Source organism: Rousettus aegyptiacus, unplaced genomic scaffold, assembly GCF_014176215.1.
Source record: "Rousettus aegyptiacus isolate mRouAeg1 unplaced genomic scaffold, mRouAeg1.p scaffold_m13_p_6, whole genome shotgun sequence".
Classification (NCBI taxonomy): Eukaryota; Metazoa; Chordata; class Mammalia; order Chiroptera; family Pteropodidae; genus Rousettus; species Rousettus aegyptiacus.
This window is the reverse complement of record NW_023416309.1, coordinates 72,526,344-72,545,745: the sequence shown is the minus strand read 5'-3', so window position 1 is coordinate 72,545,745 and position 19,402 is coordinate 72,526,344. Positions and strand designations below refer to the sequence as shown.

Below are 19,402 nucleotides of genomic sequence, written 5' to 3'. Positions count from 1 at the left end.
ACAGAATTCTTCTTCTCTAAGCCTGGGCCCTTTTGAAATCTGAAAAATGCAGTAGTATCAGAGTGAGTTATACATATGTTTGTAAACACGTGTGGATTAAGATAAGCTTGTGCGCGATCACAGGAATTCTAAGTGTGACTCTTCACAACTCTGCATGTCCATCAAGCAGGAAACCTGATGCTCAAAAGAGGAGCCAGGAGGGAGAGAGAAAGGTAAGGGAGAGAGAGGGTTTTCCACTCAGGCATGAGAAGGGGGGCTGGCTGAGAGTGCCCTCAGCCTTTCGGGAAGTGCGTTCAGTCCTTGTAGGTTGGACTTCTCAAAGAGTACCTCACAGACACAGCAGAAAACAGTAGGGGACGTGTATATTGGGGGCTTGGAGGAGCTGTTTGTCCTGAAACGCCTTTTGCTCCCAGGACACAGCTGGAGAGGCTTAAAGGTGACAGGACGCTTTGTTGAGGCATATCCTTCACCCATAGGCCTGTTTCTGGAAGGCCCTGCCGTGTCCTTCCAGTGAGAGACTCTACCCACTCCCCTCTGAGCACTACCCCCAGAACTTCCCACTCCCGGCTTTGCCAGATGCCCTCTCTCCTTCAACCCCTTCCACAGAAAAGTCCCTTTGGTCAGGGCCAGCCAGCTCAATCCCCTTACTCTTTTCCTCACCTGTGAAACAGAGATCATGGTAGTGCAGAGGCTTGGGGACGTGGTATCTTGGCTAGACTGAACTATATTTCTCAGAACTGTTTTTCCTGGGTGTTTCCGCAGAACGCAGGTACATCATAGAGACTCCCGTGGGAGGTTTGGGGAGTGGCAGTGAAGCGGCAGCTACCCTGTCTCCCTCACATGCCTGTGCTGCTCGGCTACAGTCCTCCGCTCTCCCTGGGTCCTCCTTCACGTGCTCTGAGTCCTGGGCCATGTGTGTGTGTTCAGCTCCATGATAAAGCACCCTGGCTTTTGCAGGACACACACGGCCAGGCTCACCAGCGACAAGAACTGCCGTCGGTTTCTGTCCGTCCCCATGGGCCCCGCTTGTGCATATGGGTTCTGACTTACTCTTAATCTCCCCACTTTACATCTATATTTCTTTCCCAACTATCTCCCCCTGTGGGCTTCAAGGTCCAGCATCAGATGTGAAGACGACAGCTTTGCAGAGAGTGCATAATCAGAGTCTACAGCTGCCTGAGGTCGAATCCCTGTCGCGAAGCCCATTGCATACATCTTTATATATCTTCTGTGGTTCTACTTTTCTGACTAATACAAGTTATTACTGGCATGTATTACCTCACATGTTAGGAGAAGAAAGGAGCCTAAGTTCTTGAAAGTGCTTGGTTCACTGTAAAGCAGTGTTTCTCAAACTTGAGCATGCATTGGAACCGCCAGGAAGGCTTGTTAAGACCCATAGGCTGGGTCCCACCAGAGTTTCTGATTTTCAGGTCTGTAGTGGGGCCTGAGAATTTGCATTTCTAATAAGTTCCCAGGTGATGCTGTTGCTTGTCTAGGAGCACCATGCTGAGAACCATTGCTGTAAAGTGGCATATGCCTCTGTCCACAGCAGGATAACAGCAGGGAAGCTCGCAGCAGTGCTGTCTCCTGGAGGAGAATCCCTCTGAGATCATAGGGCCACAGAGGAATCAAGGAGTCTTGTTTTGGTCTGTTTTGGTCTGCTTTGGAGGGGAAAGCAGCAGTTCTGCCTTCTGAGAGGCAGCCTGGCTAAAGGAGCCCAAACCCAGGGCAGGCAGACCCAGCACGAATTCTGACGCTTGTGTCCTTGAGCAAGTGGCCTGTTAGGTAAGACAGGGAAAATGGTGCCACACAGAGTTTTCACTGGGATGATCAACATGAAGCGTATGCTAAATAAGTGCTGCTTCCTTCGTTTAGTCTCTGACCTGACTTTTGCCGTCGATGATTTAGAAATGTGCAACTCAGTTTTTGACCCGAAGTGTAAGACTTTACATTTACCTCTTTGCAGTTTAGTTTTGCTGGTTTTGAGCCATCATCCCAGCCTGCTGTCACTGGGCAACCTGCCTGCTATTCCTACGTCAGTGTTGCTGATATCATACTGTAGTTTTAGGGTTCACAGAGCATGGGAAAGCACGGCTTGCTCCCAAAGTCAGGGAAGAGCTGGAACTCTGACTTGAGAAGCTTCCTTCATAGTTTCTAGTGAGCCTCTGTACCTCAATTAGAAACACCAACTTAATTTTTTTTTTTTGAAATGGTAAAGGAAAAAGAGTCCCGTGTACTCATCCCATTGGTCTGGTGACTATGTGAATAACGTGTGCAAGTCCATAGCCTTGGAGACACCAGACCTGAGATTTCGTTTCTAGACCCTGGGCAGCCTAGTGGTGATCAGCCTCAAGAAAGAGTGCTTTTGGGGGTTCTCTTCGATGAACCCTCTTTGCTATGAATAAACAACCAAAAAGAGAGATAACTTAGGAAGCAAACTTCTTATAGAATTTAATGTTCTCTGGGATGGGACGGATTGAGGCCTAAGGGGAAAATGGCAGGGTGTCTGCCAGCAGAAAGGCGCAGGGGTCCCAGAGGGCTGGACGGGGCTGGCTGGACTGTGAGCTCACCAGGAACTTATTCTCTTACAGTCCCTGCTTCAGAACATTCTGGAACCATAGCTGCTCCTTAAAATCGGATCTGCTGTTGGTCCTTTTTCTTCACCTCTGCCCAGATGTCCGACAGGTCCTGAATAAACTGCTGGATCTAACAAGGCAAGGGGACCAGAGTTAACCCCACCCAGCAACAGGCCACTCCATGTAAAAAAAAAAAAAGCATGTCCAGGCATGTAAGGAGTCACCATTTTCCTGTGACTGATTTCTTATGGTCACTTTCCCTTATTTAACAATTATTTTAACTGAAATGGGGGATCAGGCTTAGAAGACTAAAAGCAATAAATAGGAGTTGGGAACTTGTAGAGACAGATACAGTGACAGCAGAAAGTACAGGGTGATCGTTTATTAACTAAAGGGAGAAGAGAGAGAGGACCCTGAGCAGACTGGGGATGAGAAGTGTGTAGCAGGCAGAGTCCAGCCAGCATTGGGGCAGACGGCTCCCCACAATTTAATAACCTTTCTGGTGGTTATTTACCTGAAACCCAGAACTGATGCTCATTATGACAATCTTGAGTTATCTAGAGAAGTTTATATTCTATTCAGTAGCTTCTCTTTTATAGAACATGCAATTGGTATGACAGTGCCTCATAAATCAGAAGACCTGGGGATCCAATGCACCTCTAGGAAAATCCCTTCATCTTTCTGGGACTCAGTTTCTTCATCTTTATAAAGGGAAGATGGGGAAAAGGTTGGCCTAGATGGCCTCCAAGATCTCAGTTCTAAAATTTCTCCTTTGCAAGAATGTTCTTGGAGATGGGACTACACAGAGTCTGAAACTCTCAACAACTGTCAGTCACTAATACTGTTACAATTACTGATGTAATTCCTATTTTGCAAATGAGGAAATAAAGAGTCAGTGAATTACTTAGAAGTCAATAAATATTTGTTGAATTAATGGAAAAAAAAAGTCAATGAATTAAAGGAACTTTCTCAAGGTTACCGAGAAGACAAGTCTCGCATTTTTCAAACTATGTTCATATAATAAGTAATCGCATACCCCCCCAAAAGCGTTCTGTGGTCAAGTACATTTCAGAAACATTATCTGCCTAGAGGGTCTCAGGGGAGAACCACAGCAAAGATTCTGCAAAGTTTCGTATTTAAAAACCATCTAACTTTGTTTAACTTTAGAGTTTTCTAAGTTTATTACTCCATAGAGTCCTTTTAGTCCCCCTATAGGAAACTTACTAACATCTTGGGATTCTAGGATTTCCCAAGAACAGTTTAGAAAATGCTGCTCCAGGCAGTTTGAGCTTTATTCATGGATAATTCTGGGCCTTCCATGACACCGTATATTGAATTCAAATTGTCTTGGCCTTATTTAGAATCATTTTTCCTAAGTCGTACTGTGGTACCATGCTTCTAGTTCTAGGTAAATGGCTGCCTTCCAAAGATTATGCTTGGATCTGTCGTAGGGATACTGTTGGGAACATTATTCATTGAGTGTCCCTGAAGTCTCCTTGAGAAATTTCAGTTAGAGTTAAGTCCTAGAAAAGGTTCTCTCTCTCTGAGGAAAACTTATGTTTTCTTATTTTGGTACCAGAACTGTGTTGCTTTTCCTTCTGGTTACCAGGAAGCTCAGAGACAACTATAGTCCCTTTTGAACTACTGTCCTTCGTAATACAAGAATCTTTGGTCTTTATTTCTCTCTCTTGCCTTGACCTCAGATTTTAACATATTTTTCCTGGTCTTTATTTTTAATTTTCAGGCTACTCAATCATGTGTATTTCTGTCAGCAGGCTCATATCCTATGGGAATGAAATAGGATATTTTAAAATAACATTTGGGCAATATAGAGTATTCTTGTAGAGGCAAATCAAGATTGGGAAGGAGTCAGAAAGCTTAAATTTTGCAGTGGATGGGCTGGAAGCTGTGATCTAAGCAGGGAATGCTCAGGAAGGGGCAAAGAGCTGGAAATCACCACATCCTGCCCTACCATTTTTTTTTTTTTTTACTACTGCTAAAGGAAAGAAACCTGAGGTCCTCCAGGAATCTCTGAGACCCTACTGCTGGGCAGAGGGGCTGCAAGGCCAAAACTCTTTTTACAGTCATACTAAGATGTTATTTATCTTTTTCACTCTTATCGTCTCACAACTATAGAGTTGGTTTTACCAGAGTGGGATGTTTCCATGACTTAGGCTATCACAACGGCATGAATGCAAAAGCAGATATGATAATCTACCTACCCTCTATGAAGCCAGACATTAAAGAGATTTGCAAAAGTGTTGAATAATACAACTTTTCCAACAAAATATTTTTTGAAAATGTATTTTTCATTAAAAATGCTATTTATATTAACATGCTTCTTATTGTCATTTAAAAATGAATGAAATATTTAATTTTTTTTTCTGTTTGAGTTTCCAATATGGTAAATATCAATAGATATAACCCATATTGGGGGTCTTCAATAAATTTTAAGAGCACAAAGTATCCATATACCAAAGAGTTTGAGAATTGCTGCTTCAGAACAAACTTTCTTACAAATTCCCTTGGACTTTCAGTAATTCTGCTCTAATATGCCTTGAGAGGCAGGCTGATTCTTTGGTTTGGGAAACCCTTCTTCCATGACCAGTGGGTGAAGTTCTTTACATTTTATCAAGTTTTACTTTTTTTTTCTTTTCTTTTTTTTTTTTTTGGTTAAATAGGGAAAGTGCCTGTCAGTCCATTGCTTTTTTTGGCTTGCGTTTCATTTTCATCCATCAAATACTTATTGAGTGTCTACTATGTGCCAGAGATATTGTTCCTGATACTGTGGATACAGCAGGAAACAAAACAAAAGTCACAGTCTTCAGGAGCTTACTTTCTATTACTTCACTGCAGAGCTAAGGTTAATGCACTGCTGGTGGGGAATTTCTCAAATTGTAGGATGTGTTTAACTTTGGTCAGAAGTGAGATGATTTTAGGTGGCACATGGACATGGCATCAAATAACTTTGGATCATACAGTGAAAAAGTTATTTCCTTTTCAATTTCCTTTCAGTTACTTCAAAGGGGAAAATCTCAGATGGGTACTAACATGACTCTAATTCCACCAGTTTTCTCTTTTCCCAAAGAATGGGCCTCAGGCACAAGCCTTCAGTAGCTCACTAGAATTTAATAAGACTATTGCATAGAACCAATGAGTTCGTAGTGGATCCCTGCTACTGCTCAAGCTGATTGGAATGACAGGGTCTTAGTTCTAATGCAGTGGTTCTCAAAGTGTGGAATCCAGAACAGCACCATCAATCACCTGGGAAAATGGAAATTCATGGGTTGAAAATGGAAATTCATGGGTTCTCATCTCAGACCTATTGAGTCAGAGACTTCAGGGCCGGGACCCATCAATACTCCGGAGCCCCCAGGTGATTCTGATCCTGTTAACGTTTGAGAACTATAACTTTGTCCTGTTCATCCCTTGATTCAACCAATCAAGAACCATCTTGGCTCAGCAGGCGCAGCCCACCTGGCACCTGCACTTCTTCTTACCATGTCCAGCTGTTTGTGCGTGTCCTCCAGGGCCACATAGGTTGTCTCCTTCAGCTGCTTGCTCACAATCTGGAAGAGGTTCAGCGTTGCCATCTTAATGGTGCCAAGCAAGAGGGTCTTCTTGGCAGCAGTGTTCTGGATGTGTGCCCAGCGAGATTCCTAGAGAGGGGTTAAGAGCGGGGCTTGAACGCAGCGCAGCGGGAGAGGGAGAGGAGGGAGGGGGAGGGGGAGAGAGGGTAGAAGTTGGGGGAGAGGGAGGAAGTGGGTGTGAGGGAGAGAGAGAGAAAAAAAGAGACACCTTCCCTTACTTGTATCGAGCACCTAGAAGCCCCCTGCCTATCCTGGCCGCTCACCCAGATGATGACATCGCTGCGGGCGCGGTCAAAGCGCATCTGCAGGCGTGCCAGCTCGTTGTTGTGCTGCAGGATCTCGTCGTCCTTCTCTTCCATGTAGCGCGCCAGCCGCGCCTTGGCGCGCTCGATCTTCTCCTGGCCCTCCTGGGCTGACTGCATAAGGTCATAGTGCATGCTCACCAGCGTCTTGTAGCGCGCTATCACTTCGTGGATCTCTTCAAACTACATTGGAGGGCTCAGGTCACTGCACTGCCAGCCCAGAGGGCCCGCACAGGTGCCCCTGCTGCCCGCCAACTCTTGGTCTAGATGCCTTGGCCTGGGCCAAGGGTAATGGGCAGAGCCTGTGAGGACGTTGCAGTCCGGCCGCTTGCTCCTCCAAGGTTGACATGGGTCATGGGCCATGCGTTGGGGGTACATGCCACTGGACCTGGGCTTCTCAGTCTTGACTGCATGTTGGAATCACCCCAGGAGCTTTTAAAAGGACACAGCAGGCTCCACCCCCAGAGATTTGGATTAGTAAACAGGTCTGAGGTGGTCCCTGGCATCTGAATTTTGCAAAAAGTGATTCTAGGCTGAGAATTCCAGGTGATTCTAGGCTAGAGAATTGCCAGTGGGAGTGGGAAGGGGGGGAGGAGGTGCATTTTGAGATGTCTCCCAAGGCAATAATGATTCTATTCAACAAGAATGTACCAAGAACCAAGTACAAGCCCGGAACTATTCTAAAGACTAGGGACAGAGCAGGAGATAAGAAAGCCATACCCTCTTCTTATGAAGCCTATAACTTGGGGTGGCGTGGAGGGAGGGAGAACCGACAGACAAGTAAATAGTCAGTTACAACGCAGAGTGATAAGCCCTATCTATGACTGGGGATGGGGCTGGATGGAGATTGTGGGTGTAATATTTTCGACATGGCATTCTCTGATATTTGTTTAACATTTGCTGAGGTCTCCCTCTAGCAGAGGCTGGGGAGGATACCAGTGGAGCAGGAAGCCTGCCAGGCTCAGCTGCCTCCTCCAGCATGGTCCCGAGCTATGCCACACTGGTCCTAACTCTCGGGCCACCCCAACAGAAGAGAAGCCCTGCAACCTTCACTCTTTAGAAGACAGTGTGAGCATCAGTTCCAGGGTGCCAAATCATCTCCCCAAGTGTTTATCAAAGTGTGCCGTCCAGCCACCCAGGGGATACTCCCTGAGCACTTTGTTCATTTCATGACATTTCTAGTGATAGATTGGTGTTCTGGGAACTGCCCTGCTAACCTTTCCCCAGATATGTCTCTGTGGGGAAGGGCCACCCAACCCAGCATTAGAGGAGATAGGAACAGCCAGAAAAGGTTTCCTGGGGGAAAGGATGGCTGGAATGAGACCAAAGATATGAACAGAAGGTAGCCAGGCAAAGGCAGGTGGGAGAAGGTGAGGAAGTACAGGTAGAGGAAACAGCCTGGGTAAAGATGATGGGGCATGTATGGCATGTTCAGGATGCTTGAGAGAGAGTTTAGTATGAATAGCCTAAGTTCAAGATGGGGAGGAAGAGATTGATCTGGAGAAGTAAAAAAAAACAGTGCCCAGTAAACCCTGAGAAGGAGTGTGAACTCCATCCTTTGAAGGATTTTAAGAAGCAGAGAGATAACTTCATGTCTGTATTTCTGAAAGTTCACTCAGCACGTGATGCAACAGCATACAAGTTAAAATGAATGGACTACATCAGAGCTACAAGGAGCACCTCTTCAAAATTAATGCTGATGGCAAAAGGACTCTCTTTGAAGGGACTTCCACTGTCCAAAGATGCAACACTTTGACCATCAGTAAGAATAAGTGCAAAGGATTGAAACACATCAAATATATTAAAAATCCATGAATTAATAATGACAACAACATTACAGGTCACTTTTAGAGGATGCTGGAGAGCCAACTTATTCTGAAAACTGTAATAAAGAATCAAGCATTTAACCGGCTTCTTTAAGACCCACATGGGGATCAAATAATTAATGAGGGGAAGGTTCTCCTTATGAAGTCCTTTTCTATACGGTCATATTCTAGCCATATATGAAGAAGTGATAGAACATTTCTAGCACCCTAGAAGGGTCTTCTGCCCTCGTGAGTCAATATCTGTCCCCTACTCCTGAGAAAACCAAAATTGTGACTTCTATTACCAAAGATTCATTTTACCTGTTTCTAAACGTATCAGTGGAATCATATAGTATGTCCTCTTTTATGTCTGGCTTTTGATCAGCATAATAATGTCTGTGACTTGAGAAACATATCCATCAAATGCAGTGTGGGGACCTTGTTTGAACTCTGATTGGAACAAACCAACTGTCTAAAAAGCTTTTGTGCAATAACTGGGGGAATTTTAACATCAACTAGATATTTGATATTAAGAAATTATTATCAAAATTTTACTAGGTGTGACAATGGTATTGTGACTATGTTAAAAAGAGCCCTTCTCTTTTCAAGTTATATATGAAAATACTTATGGATAAAAAAATATCATTTGCTTCAAAATGGCAGGGGTAGGAGGTATGGGGGATATGACTATGAGCTGATAATAACTGAAATTAGCTGATGATAATGAGCATTCAATAGACTATTCGTTCTACTTTTGTATATGCTTGAAATTTTTCATAATAAAAAGTTTTTAAAAATATTGATCAAAAAAAGAAAGTCACAAAGGACATATACAATACTATTCATAGTTTATGGAGATGTAATATGTTGACAAAGCAATAAAAACAAGCATGTGAATGAGAAATCAGAAAATCAGAGATCTGGTTATTTTTAAGGGGGGGGGGAGAACAGAGTTCAGAAGGTGAGTACACAAGGGTTTTCAATTACCTGCAGTGTTTCATTAAAGAAAAAAGAATTGGGGGCAAATAGGGGACAATATTAAGATTTGACAAAACTGTGGTGAGTACTTGGGTGCTGTTATATATTTCTCTATACTTTCCGGTATGTTTAAAATATTTTGAAAGAAAAAGAAAGAAGGAAAGAGAGAGAAAGGAAGAGAGAAAGAGGGACCACGCTGGTTGTAGAATGCTGGACAGGCTGGTGGCCAGGAATAACGTAAAGTTGAACTCCAGATGGGGTACATTGGTGGTCTGGATGAGGAAGGGGCAGGCGCTGGATTCCAGAAATACTTAGGAGGCAGAACAGACCAGATTTGCTGATTGATGGCTATGGAGAATGAGGGAGGAGGAGGAGTCAAGAATGAGGCTCGAGTTATGATGAGGCTGTGATTGGGGGCTGTGGGTGGGGGCTATGCCATTCACCAGCACCAGACACACCAGCAGGAGGCTGGCCAGGGATGGCAGGAAGCAGATGAGATCAGCTGTGGACTCAATAAATTGGATGTGGGAGCCTGAAGCTCAGGAGGGAGATATGGGCCAGAGAGATACTGGCCAATCTCCTCAGTTCTAAGACATACGTTTTATCAGCTCTGAATTTGAGTCATATCTTATCATTTAACTGCTGCTTTGATATAGTGGTCTTCCCTCATCCCCCCACCAAAAAACAAAAACAAAAACAAAACCCCAATTGTTAAATGAATAATTTATGGTACAATAAGTAGTACCTTAGAATGGAGGAAAAAACACAGATTAGGGACTCATACATACATAAATGAGGTAAATCATTCTATATGGAAATTGCTGAGACTTTAAAAAGCTCTGCATCTTTTATCTCTCCACGCCCTCCACAGGACATTGATCCATACCAGAGAGGTATACTGTATACCTCGCTCTGCCCTGGTAAGGGGTCCTACCTGATGCTGTCACGTGGGACGTGGGGGCATGGGGAAAGTCGGGTGGATAGTCACTGACACAGACGGTACCCACAGGAGGCTCAGGGAATTGGTCAGGGAGTAAAGTGGAAGGTTTGGGACAAAGACCTGAGGAATATTTAAGGGAAGGAGCTAGGAAGAGGAGCCCCTGGAGGAGCCTGAGGAGGAAGGGCCAGAGATAGGAAGAAAGGAGAGGAGGGAGGGGTCCCAGAGGAAAGTACAAAGGTGTGCTTAAGGAGAAGCATCTGACAGTTTCAAATATAGTTGACCTTTGAACGACTCAGGGGTTAGGGGTGCAGTGGCAAATCCAAGTATAACTTCTGTTTTGTTTTGTTAGCCAATGAACCCAGATATTTTAAGTTTTATTGAGACACAAAGCCCATGGGAACTTCCAGGGTCACAATAACTTATTACTGGATTAAGTCCACATATAACTAGCTTTTGACTCCCCCAAAACTTAACTACTAATAGTCTGTTGCCTGTTATGTCTTACTCATAACATAAATAGTCGATTAACATATACTTTGAATGTTATATGTATTATATGCTACATTCTTACCATAAAGATAGAGAAATATTAAGAAAATCATAAGGAAGAAAAAGTACATTTATAGTACTGTACTGTATTTATCGATACTGTAAGTTTATGTCATGTTTTAGGCTATTCACTCATCTGGAGCTTTCTCAAAGTGTCTATTGTAAAAAAATCTGTGTATAAGTGGACCTGTACAGTTCATCCTGTGTTGTTCAAGGGTACTGCAAGATGCATGGGTGGGAAGAGGGCAGGGAAGTTCCCGTAGCTCTGACAACTAGGTGACTATAGGAAGAGTAGTTGTCAATGGCAATGCGAAGCCCACAGAGGAGTGGTTAGAAGCAAAAGCTCTGCCACTGACTGGCTGTGAGACCCTAAGCAGATTACCTAACCTCTCTGAGCCTCCATTTCCTCCTAGGCAACCAGGTGACACGATGGATGGCTTTCTTCCGGGGACTAGTGAGTGCACCTCGCTCAGGACCAGCACATCCTAAGCTCTCAAGCTCTGCATTAGGTTGGGTGCTTTCCAGTTTCTCTCTCTTCCCCTCTCCATTTATTCTCAAGTAAACATAAACACCAGGGAGGAGGAGAAGCAGGGAGAGACGCAGGCCACATCCTGATGCAGGCAAAGCTTATTGTTGGTGCTGCAAAAAGAAACCTCATTCTCTGAACACACACATCACCCATAGACAGACATTTACATAGCTCACTCACGCAGACACCAAGATATACCACCCAGTCCCCAACACTTACCAGGGGTCTTTTCTAGCTGCCCTTTAGTGCTGGAAGCATGTCCTTAGAGTAGGGTGACCATCCCTGCAGAGGGTCCCCAAGCCCCTATAGCCCCATGCCCTGGAGAAGAGGAAGTGGGGCTGAGGGAGGAACTCTCAACCCACTCACCTCGGAGTTCTCCACCACCTTCTCCAGGTACTTGTTGAAGATGGAGTAGTCCTGCAGCTTGCTGCTCAGTCGCTGGTGCTCCAGCCGCAGGGCTGCCATCTCCTGCTTAGCCTTGGCCAGCTCACGCATGCGCTGCCTCTTGAGGTCTCGCTCTTTGTTGGCTTTCTTCAGTGCTCGGATCCGTTTCTGGTCATTCTCCTGGGGCCAGGAAAGTGGCATCTGTCAGGCATTTGCCCCGCCCTCCTTGGGGCCCAGGCCGATGGTGCCCCCACAAGGCTTCTTTTCTTGTTGTTGAACTGGAGCCACACTGAGGATGGACAGGGATCACTGGGCCACCCATATGGGCTAGGAGGCTTGAATTTTCTCCTGATTTGGTACTCGGTGCCTCAATTTCTCCAACTGTAAAAAAATGAGAGGCAGTAGCCCCTCTCTTCCCTCCAAAAGCTGGGGCAATAGTGCTCAAGCTGTAGGGAGATGAGATAGGCGATGAGCCTGGTCCAGAGGGCCTGATGGGGCAAGGCCATTTCATAGAGCATGTAGCTAGTAGCTCAGACTGGCATCAGGCTCAGACAGGAGAAGAAGATGGTGCAGGCAATTTGATGCCCAGGAAAAGACATGAGGCTCAGCTACTATAACTGAGCTGACCACACTTCTATTCCTCTTGCAAAGCTCCCTCTGAAAGATTAGGGGGGAAACCCACAACCGCAATGCATTTGTGTGGCTTCCTTCCCTCTTCAGGGGCTCCTGTGAATCCACTGGATGGGCATGTGTGGTGGTAGCATTTGGTGGACACTTGGAGGCATGTGAAGAAGGCACTTGGCAGATTTGTACTGTGCCCCATACGTCCAAGAGAGGACTGGCGGGCCCTAAACTGGTGGTTTTCAAGTCTAACTGTGCATCGCTATCTCCTGGGAAGATTTTTTAAAATACAGTTGCTAGACCTTGACCTCAGGACTACTGAAAGCAAAGAGAGAGGAGAGTTCCAGGAGTCTATTTGTAACAAGCTTTCCAGGATTCTGACACTGCTGGTCCTCTGGTAACCACCTGGAGAACCCCTCACCCTCAAACCTCCTACTGTCCCAACCACTCCGCTAGCATTTCTCTGGCCAGTAAGAAAGACTGGATCTCTGGAAAAGATGCCTGGTCCATTAGCTTCCTTTCTCACCTGGTTTAGACACAGAGCAAGACAAGATGCTTAAGAGCAGGACTCTCCTGTAGCAGAGGCCAGCGATTACTCCCTGGAGCTGGGCCAGGCCCTTCCTCTTTGGAGAAACCTGGATTTTAAAATGGCTAAATCGCTCCTCAAAGGACCAATTGAGAGGAGTTGCCTCAGAATGGACTCTGGTCCTTCAACCACCCCTCCCTGGGCCCTCAGTTCCAGGAGGGTGGGGAGGGGTGAGTAGGGGGGACTAAAATCCTGACTTATTTTTCTCTCCCAGTGCCTGACCCTGACCATAGCACATTCATTCATTCATTCATTCATTCATCATCTGTTCATTCATTCATTGGATAAATTGTATATACCAGGTATGGGCAAGGAAATGGTAAACGGCAATCTAGAAGGGGCAGAGACTGACAGGTAAACAAGAAATTACAAATAGCAATAAGTGAGGATGTAAAAGGAGAAGCCCCAGGCATTGCTGAGCATAGAAGAGACATCTAACTCAGGATGAGGAGCCAGCAAAAGCAACGAGGAGGAGGAGATGGAAGAGAAGGAGGAGGAGGAAGGGGGCCGCAGAGTGTGGGTGCCCCTGGCCTGCTGCAGCAGGCCAAAATCCCTCATACCTGGATGAATTGCTCAAACTTCTGAATGTGGGCCTTCAGCTGGGCCTCCTTAATGCCCAGTTCCTCCCAGCGCAGGTTCAGGGTTTCCATTCTGCGCTGAAATGTCTGGAGGTGGGGAAGTGGAGAGGTCAGGAGGGTTCTGACTTGGGTACCGAGGAAGGCCCCAGCATCCCTGCCCCGGTGCCTCTATGCCCAGGCCTCCCACTTTCCACCCCACCCCTGGTTCAGAGCAGAGCATCCCAGGACACTGGTACCTGCAAGGCCTGAATTGTGTCTGTCTCCACAGAGGGAACACAGAACCACCGCCCAGGACCCCTGGTTCTAGCCACTGCCACCCACAAAATGAAGGGCTGTCCTCAGGCTCTCTCTGCGGTCCCTCCTGTACCCACCCCCTATTCCCATACCTCCTTCTTCTGCAACATAGCATGGTGCATGATCTTGGCCTCCTTTTTCTTCTCCAGTAGCCGTATGGATGGGGACTCCGACTGCTCCTCAATGTTGGGAAATTTCCTGCCCAAGACATAGGTAAGGGGGTCTCGTGGGTTCTGAGTACCTGGAGTAGGCTGGTACTGGGAGTGACCCATGAAGATACCCATGGGGAGGGAAGGGGGTCCTGTCCCTCACTGGAGTGAAAGTAATGGTGTGTTGGAGGGAGAGAGGGCTGTGTTAGTATCTGAGAAGCAAGCTGGAGCAGGGTGATAAGGAGTGGGGAACCAGGTTAATGCAGGTGAATTGGTGCCAGGGTGATGGGGCGAGGTGATTTGAGACACTGGGAGTAGGAAGGGAAGGTGGGGCATGGGTGGGTGTGGGGGATCCTAGGCAGAGAGGGGGTCCCCGAGATCCTCAGACACTCACTGTAGCAGTTGCAGCAGACGCTCCCCATACTGCAGCCGGAAGTACTCGGCCAGATCCTCCTCCTCCATGATGCCCAAGCTCATGGTGGCGATGACCTAACGGCCCAGGCAGCTGAATCTTCACAGTGAAACAATTGATAGTGGAGCCACAAATGGATCAGGGTTAGTGGTTGGGCTCTCCCTTCTCCCTTCCTCCTGCTTTTCAGGGTCCACAGAGAGCGGAGGTGTCTGAGTGACTCCGAGAAAGATGGCTGGGGGCTGCTGATCCGCGGGTCAGGATGATGCGTTGAGGACTGAAAGGAGCTCTGGTTACCTAGCAACAGGCCGCCGGGTTCTGTGGACCACATATGGAACCCAGGCTTTGCTCCTTGACCCCTGCCCCACTAACCCTACTCCAGCTGGGGTCCCACTCTCTGCTTGTGCATTTACCCCTCAGGAGCTTCGGGATGGAAGTTAAGCCTGATTAGATGTGCGTCCAGGGCTGGGAGGCAGGGTCTGGTGTCCATGACCAATATACGGTGTTTTGGTAGAGGGGCCTCCTTGCGAGGGAGGCTGGCCCCTGGGGCCTCCTCCCGCGTGCAGGGGTGTGTGAGGGTGAGGAAGGGGGCTGGGCCTGGGACAGATGGCCGAAAAGAAAAAATGGAAGGAAAGTGTTTAACTGAGGCAGAGGTGCGGGGGGTGAACAGAGAAATGGGGGACCTGGCAAGAATGGAAGGAAAACTGAAGTTGAGAACCCAGTGCTGAGTGAAGGATGTGTAGGGGTGTGTGTGGTGGGATAGAGGTTGAGGGATAGGCAAGAAGCTAAAGAACCCCTCCTTCCCCAATCCCCGCCCCTTCCCTGCCCCGGGCGAGAGGAGGGGAATATGGAGGAGGGTCTAGGGCAAGACTCCTGGGAAGATGACAGACTCAGGGCCAGTACCATCTTTTGGTGAAGGCAGAATATTAAAATATGAAGAAATTACAAACCGTGGTAACATAAATCACACATTTTATATGTTTACTTTATGATGGATGCTTTTCTTGATCTGGTCAGAACATAAGCTCATTTGGCCTGAGGTCCAACGTCTTAAAATTGAGACCGTGGGTGTGAAAAGAGCGCCTTAGGGTCCTCGCCTTAGGGACCTTGAGCTCACTGCGGCCCCCTGGCTCTGCTCTCCACTTTCTTGACCCCTTTGCTCACGCCCACCGCGTGGCCTTGATCTGCTCTAGATCGGCGCGCGGGTGAGCAAGGTCGAGCGAGAGAGCTCAGCAAGCCCACCTCCGCGACATTGCTGATCTTCTGGTTCCCCCTGCTGGCTGCCACACTTCTCCCTAAATCCTGGAGGGGGAGCAAGAGACTGGTGGGGTCGCTGCTCACTCCCGCCCTCCCCCATTCTCACCTCCCCCCAGCCCCTTTTCCAGAGCTTGCCCCTTCCAGCCTGCCCCGTGTCCTTAGCAAAAGAGCCCCCACCCCACCCACAGCACACATCTCCACCTCCCAGCATGCTTACCCCACCAAAGATGGCGATCCTTAGGAGCGCCCCCCAAGGAAACAGACCCAGCAGGGTGATAACAAGAACCCAACATAAGCTCTTCAAAGGGGTTTGTTTTTCTCCTGTTTATTCTTAGAGCCTGGCAAGTCACTTTGGGGTTTCTCTTCCTTTACCCTGAGGGGTACCGTTATGCCAACCCTTGAGGAAGAGGCTGTTTCTCTAATCACCTGTTTGCCCTGGTACATAGAGACCTCCTTGTTGCGTCTATGGAATCAGGTGGTCCAGGGCCAGATTGGTGCATACAGGTAGCTGCTATGTACCTCTCAGATCTCCTCTTGGTGCACCTCTCACATCTGGGAGCTCCTCCTGCCCCTTGGTCTGTGTCTTGCATGAGGGTCATGAGAATCTTCGCCCTCATCACCCACCACCATTCCTCTCCCTCTCTGTCTTTCCAGAGGCTGCCGACTGTGCTCACCGAGGTCTGGGCTCTGCCCGCTCCCCTCCTCTTCCCTCCCTGAGCCGGCACTGCTTTCTCCTCCGCTTCTTTTCTATCTTGACAGGTATCTAGATTTTACTAGATACCTCTGAGGCAACTAGTAAAATCTCCTAATGGATTTAGGTTGTTGGAAACCAATAGACATAATATTTTCTCTTTTTTGTCCTGTCCCATCTTCCCTCTGAGACAATTATCTGCTTTAAAATATCAGAAAAAATAATCTGGGTTAATATCTCAAAAAACATTCTGTCATACAGACCAGCATAGTGCTGGTACACAATAGAGTACCTAGGACAAGGAAACCATTTTTGTCTGTTATATTTCATATGTGTATTATATTTCACTTAAAGTGGAGTCATGCAAATAAATTATTTAAATACAGTTATGTCACTTAACGAGTGTATGTTTTGAGAAATGTGTCCTTGGGGGATTCGATAGTTGTGTGAACATCGTAGGGTGCACTTACACAAACCTAGGTGGTCTAGCCTACTATGTACACCTAGCCTATATCATACAGCTTACTGCTCTCAGGCTACAAACCTGTACAGCATGTTACTACACTGAGTGCTGTAGGCAATTGTAACATAATAGTATTTGTATATTTAAATATATCTAAACATAGAAAAGGTACAGTAAAAATTTGTTATAAAAGATGAAAAAAGATACACATATACAGGGTACTTCCCATGAAGGGCGCTTGCAGGATGGATGTTGCTCTGGGGGAGTCAGCGAGAGAGCAGTGAGTGAACATGAAGGCCTGGGACCTTACCGTGCACTACCGTAGACTTTATTAGCACTGTACACTTAGGCTACCCCAGATTATAAAAGATATTTTTCTTCCCTCAATAGTTAACCTTCACTTACTGTAACTTTTTTACTTTATAAACTTTAATTTTTTAAACTTTTGACTCATTTTTACTTTTTCACTCTTTTGTAATATACTTAGCTTAAAAAACATTACAGCTGTACAAAAATATTTTCCTTCTGTATACCCCATTCTATAAGTTTTTCACTTAAAATTTTTATTTAAGTTTTATCGAAAACTAAGATAGAAACATATATATTTATAAGTTTAGCCTATAAAGGTCAGGATCATCAATATCATTGTCTTCCACCTCCACATCTTGTCCCATTGGAAAGTCTTCAAGTGAAAACATGCATGGTGTAGTCATGTCCTATGATAGTAATGCCTTCTGGAATACCTCCTGAAGGACCTGCCTCAGGCTTTTCTTGAGGAGGTATCACTCATTCCAGATATATGGTAGTTTGCTTGACTGGTTTCTTTTTTCATCATAGATTTACTTGTAGGCGGACGATGCACCATGAACATTCCTTTCTGTTAATGAAAACCTTTCAGTGTTGGGATCTGTGTTTTCAAACTTTTTAGGGAGCTTGTTAAGTCTGCAAAAGCTTCTACTAAACCTTTCACTGCATAATCATAAGGGACCACTGTACTGTCATAGATGTGGTATGTCGTTGACCCAAAAGTCGCTATGTGGTGTATGACTGGATATTTCGAAATGGATGTTATGGAAAACTCCTTGTATTGTATTGTAATAGTTACTGTAACAGCCTCGAGTCTGAGTAGCTTAAGAAGGTCCAATGTGGATTTTCCTAGTGAGGCAGCTTTCCTGGGAGATTTTCTTCCAAGTAGTAAAGGGTCTAAGACCTTTCCATCTTGCAGCTCCATGACCTCTATGATTGCTGTGGATGAGGAAAGAGAGAAAGAGAAAAAAAAAAGGTCCTTCTGCTCTGAACAAACTAATCATCACTTTTGTTCACTGACCTTTTGTTCACTAACCACAGGACTGGTTACTATGCAAAGGGCTAACTGTGTTCCCCAAAAGAGGAAACTAATTCGATGAGCATCAAACCAGTTTGTGCTGTACTCCTTTTGAGAACTAAAAGGATGTTTGAAATTAAGTTGAAAGCAGAGCTTCATAAAGAAACTAACTGACAAAAAAGAAAGAAAAAAAACAGGCCAATCACAATCTCATCTATGATAATCCTAATGGAAACATTGTCAAATTTAATTTAGTGTAATATTAAAAAAATAATTCACCAGAACCATGAATATAAAAATAGTTTGATGTTAAGAAATCTATTAATAAAATTAATTGTATCGATATGTTTCAAGAGAAAAGACTTATTATCATTGCCATAGATGCCAACGTGGCATTGAAAAATTCAACATTCATTTTGATTAAAAAACAAACTCTTAGTGTACAATGACACTTTATTAACATGATAAAAAATATCTATCTAAACCCTGCAGATAACATTAAAATTTGCAGAGATGTTCTTGTTAAAGTTAGGGACATAGGCTTTCTTGTATCACTACAATCATTTTAGATTGACTTCAAAAAGACAATAAAATTGCTTTCCTTTTTTCCCCTCTTTTTCATATAACAGCAGATATTATGATCACATACTGCGAATATACAAGAGAATGGTTAATTAATGAAAAACTATTAGAATTTAATGTAATATTATACAACTTCCAAGAAGAGTGTGATTGATATATATGCATAGACATGGATGTAAAATGTTGTGTGACAAAAGCAAGATGCAGAACAGTCTGTATAGTGTGACCTAGTCAGTGTATGTGCACGTGTGTGTGTGCACATATGTATGTACACACATGTATATGTGTGCATACATGCATGTGTGTATGATTTAAGTATAGAAAAAGCTTTAGAAGGATATTACCATACTTCTGGGAAAGGAAATGGCATTGGAGGGGTGCTGGTACATTTACTTTTTACCGTTTATATTATTGTGTTATTTAATTTTTTTTTTTTTCACAATGTATGTGGCTAGAGTTGCCATCCTTGCCATGTACTGGATCTTAAAGGAAAAGCTTTCAGTTTTTCCCATGGATTATGATGTTAGGTAAGGACTTTTCATAAACTACCTTTATTGTGTTGAGGAAATTTCCTTTTGTACCTGTTTTATTGAGAGTGTTTATCATGAATGCACGTTGAATTTTGTCAAATGCTTTTGCTTCTATTGAGGTGATCATGTGGTTTTTCATTCTGTGGTATCTTTGTCTGACCTTGGTATTAAGGTGATGCTTGCCTCATAAAATGAGTTTGGAAGTGTTCCCTCTTATTCTATTTTTTGGGAAGAGTTTGGAAAAGGTTGGTGTTAATTCTTTGAA

The 19,402-nt window shown here is 45.2% G+C and overlaps 1 protein-coding gene across 2 annotated transcripts; it reads right to left on the bottom strand.

Annotated features, from left to right (window-relative positions):
- Nucleotides 1-2,438: 2,438 nt before the first annotated feature.
- CCDC42 (coiled-coil domain containing 42) lies at nucleotides 2,439-14,531 on the bottom strand. Of its 2 annotated transcripts, XM_016154655.2 has the most exons (7): nucleotides 14,276-14,358; nucleotides 13,825-13,930; nucleotides 13,421-13,525; nucleotides 11,636-11,833; nucleotides 6,430-6,651; nucleotides 6,077-6,235; nucleotides 2,439-2,706 (listed from the first exon to the last, which is right to left on the bottom strand). In XM_016154655.2, exons 1-7 carry the CDS (start codon nucleotides 14,356-14,358, stop codon nucleotides 2,629-2,631), a joined length of 951 nt encoding a protein of 316 aa, XP_016010141.1. In that variant the 3' UTR covers nucleotides 2,439-2,628. The 2 variants fall into 2 exon arrangements, with proteins under 2 accessions (XP_016010141.1, XP_016010142.1); XM_016154656.2 differs by lacking the exon at nucleotides 6,430-6,651 and having other exon boundaries at nucleotides 14,276-14,531.
- Between the last annotated feature and the right edge of the window lie 4,871 nt (nucleotides 14,532-19,402).

Excerpts from the sequence above, each read along its gene's own strand:
- CCDC42 (XM_016154655.2), bottom strand. The coding sequence starts at position 14,358 with ATGAGCTTGGGCATCATGGAGGAGGAGGATCTGGCCGAGTACTTCCGG. Across the intron at positions 13,931-14,275 it reads CGTCTGCTGCAACTGCTACA|GAAATTTCCCAACATTGAGG; the intron begins GTGAGTGTCTGA and ends TGTCTTGGGCAG. Across the intron at positions 11,834-13,420 it reads AGTTTGAGCAATTCATCCAG|GAGAATGACCAGAAACGGAT; the intron begins GTATGAGGGATT and ends TCCTGGCCCCAG.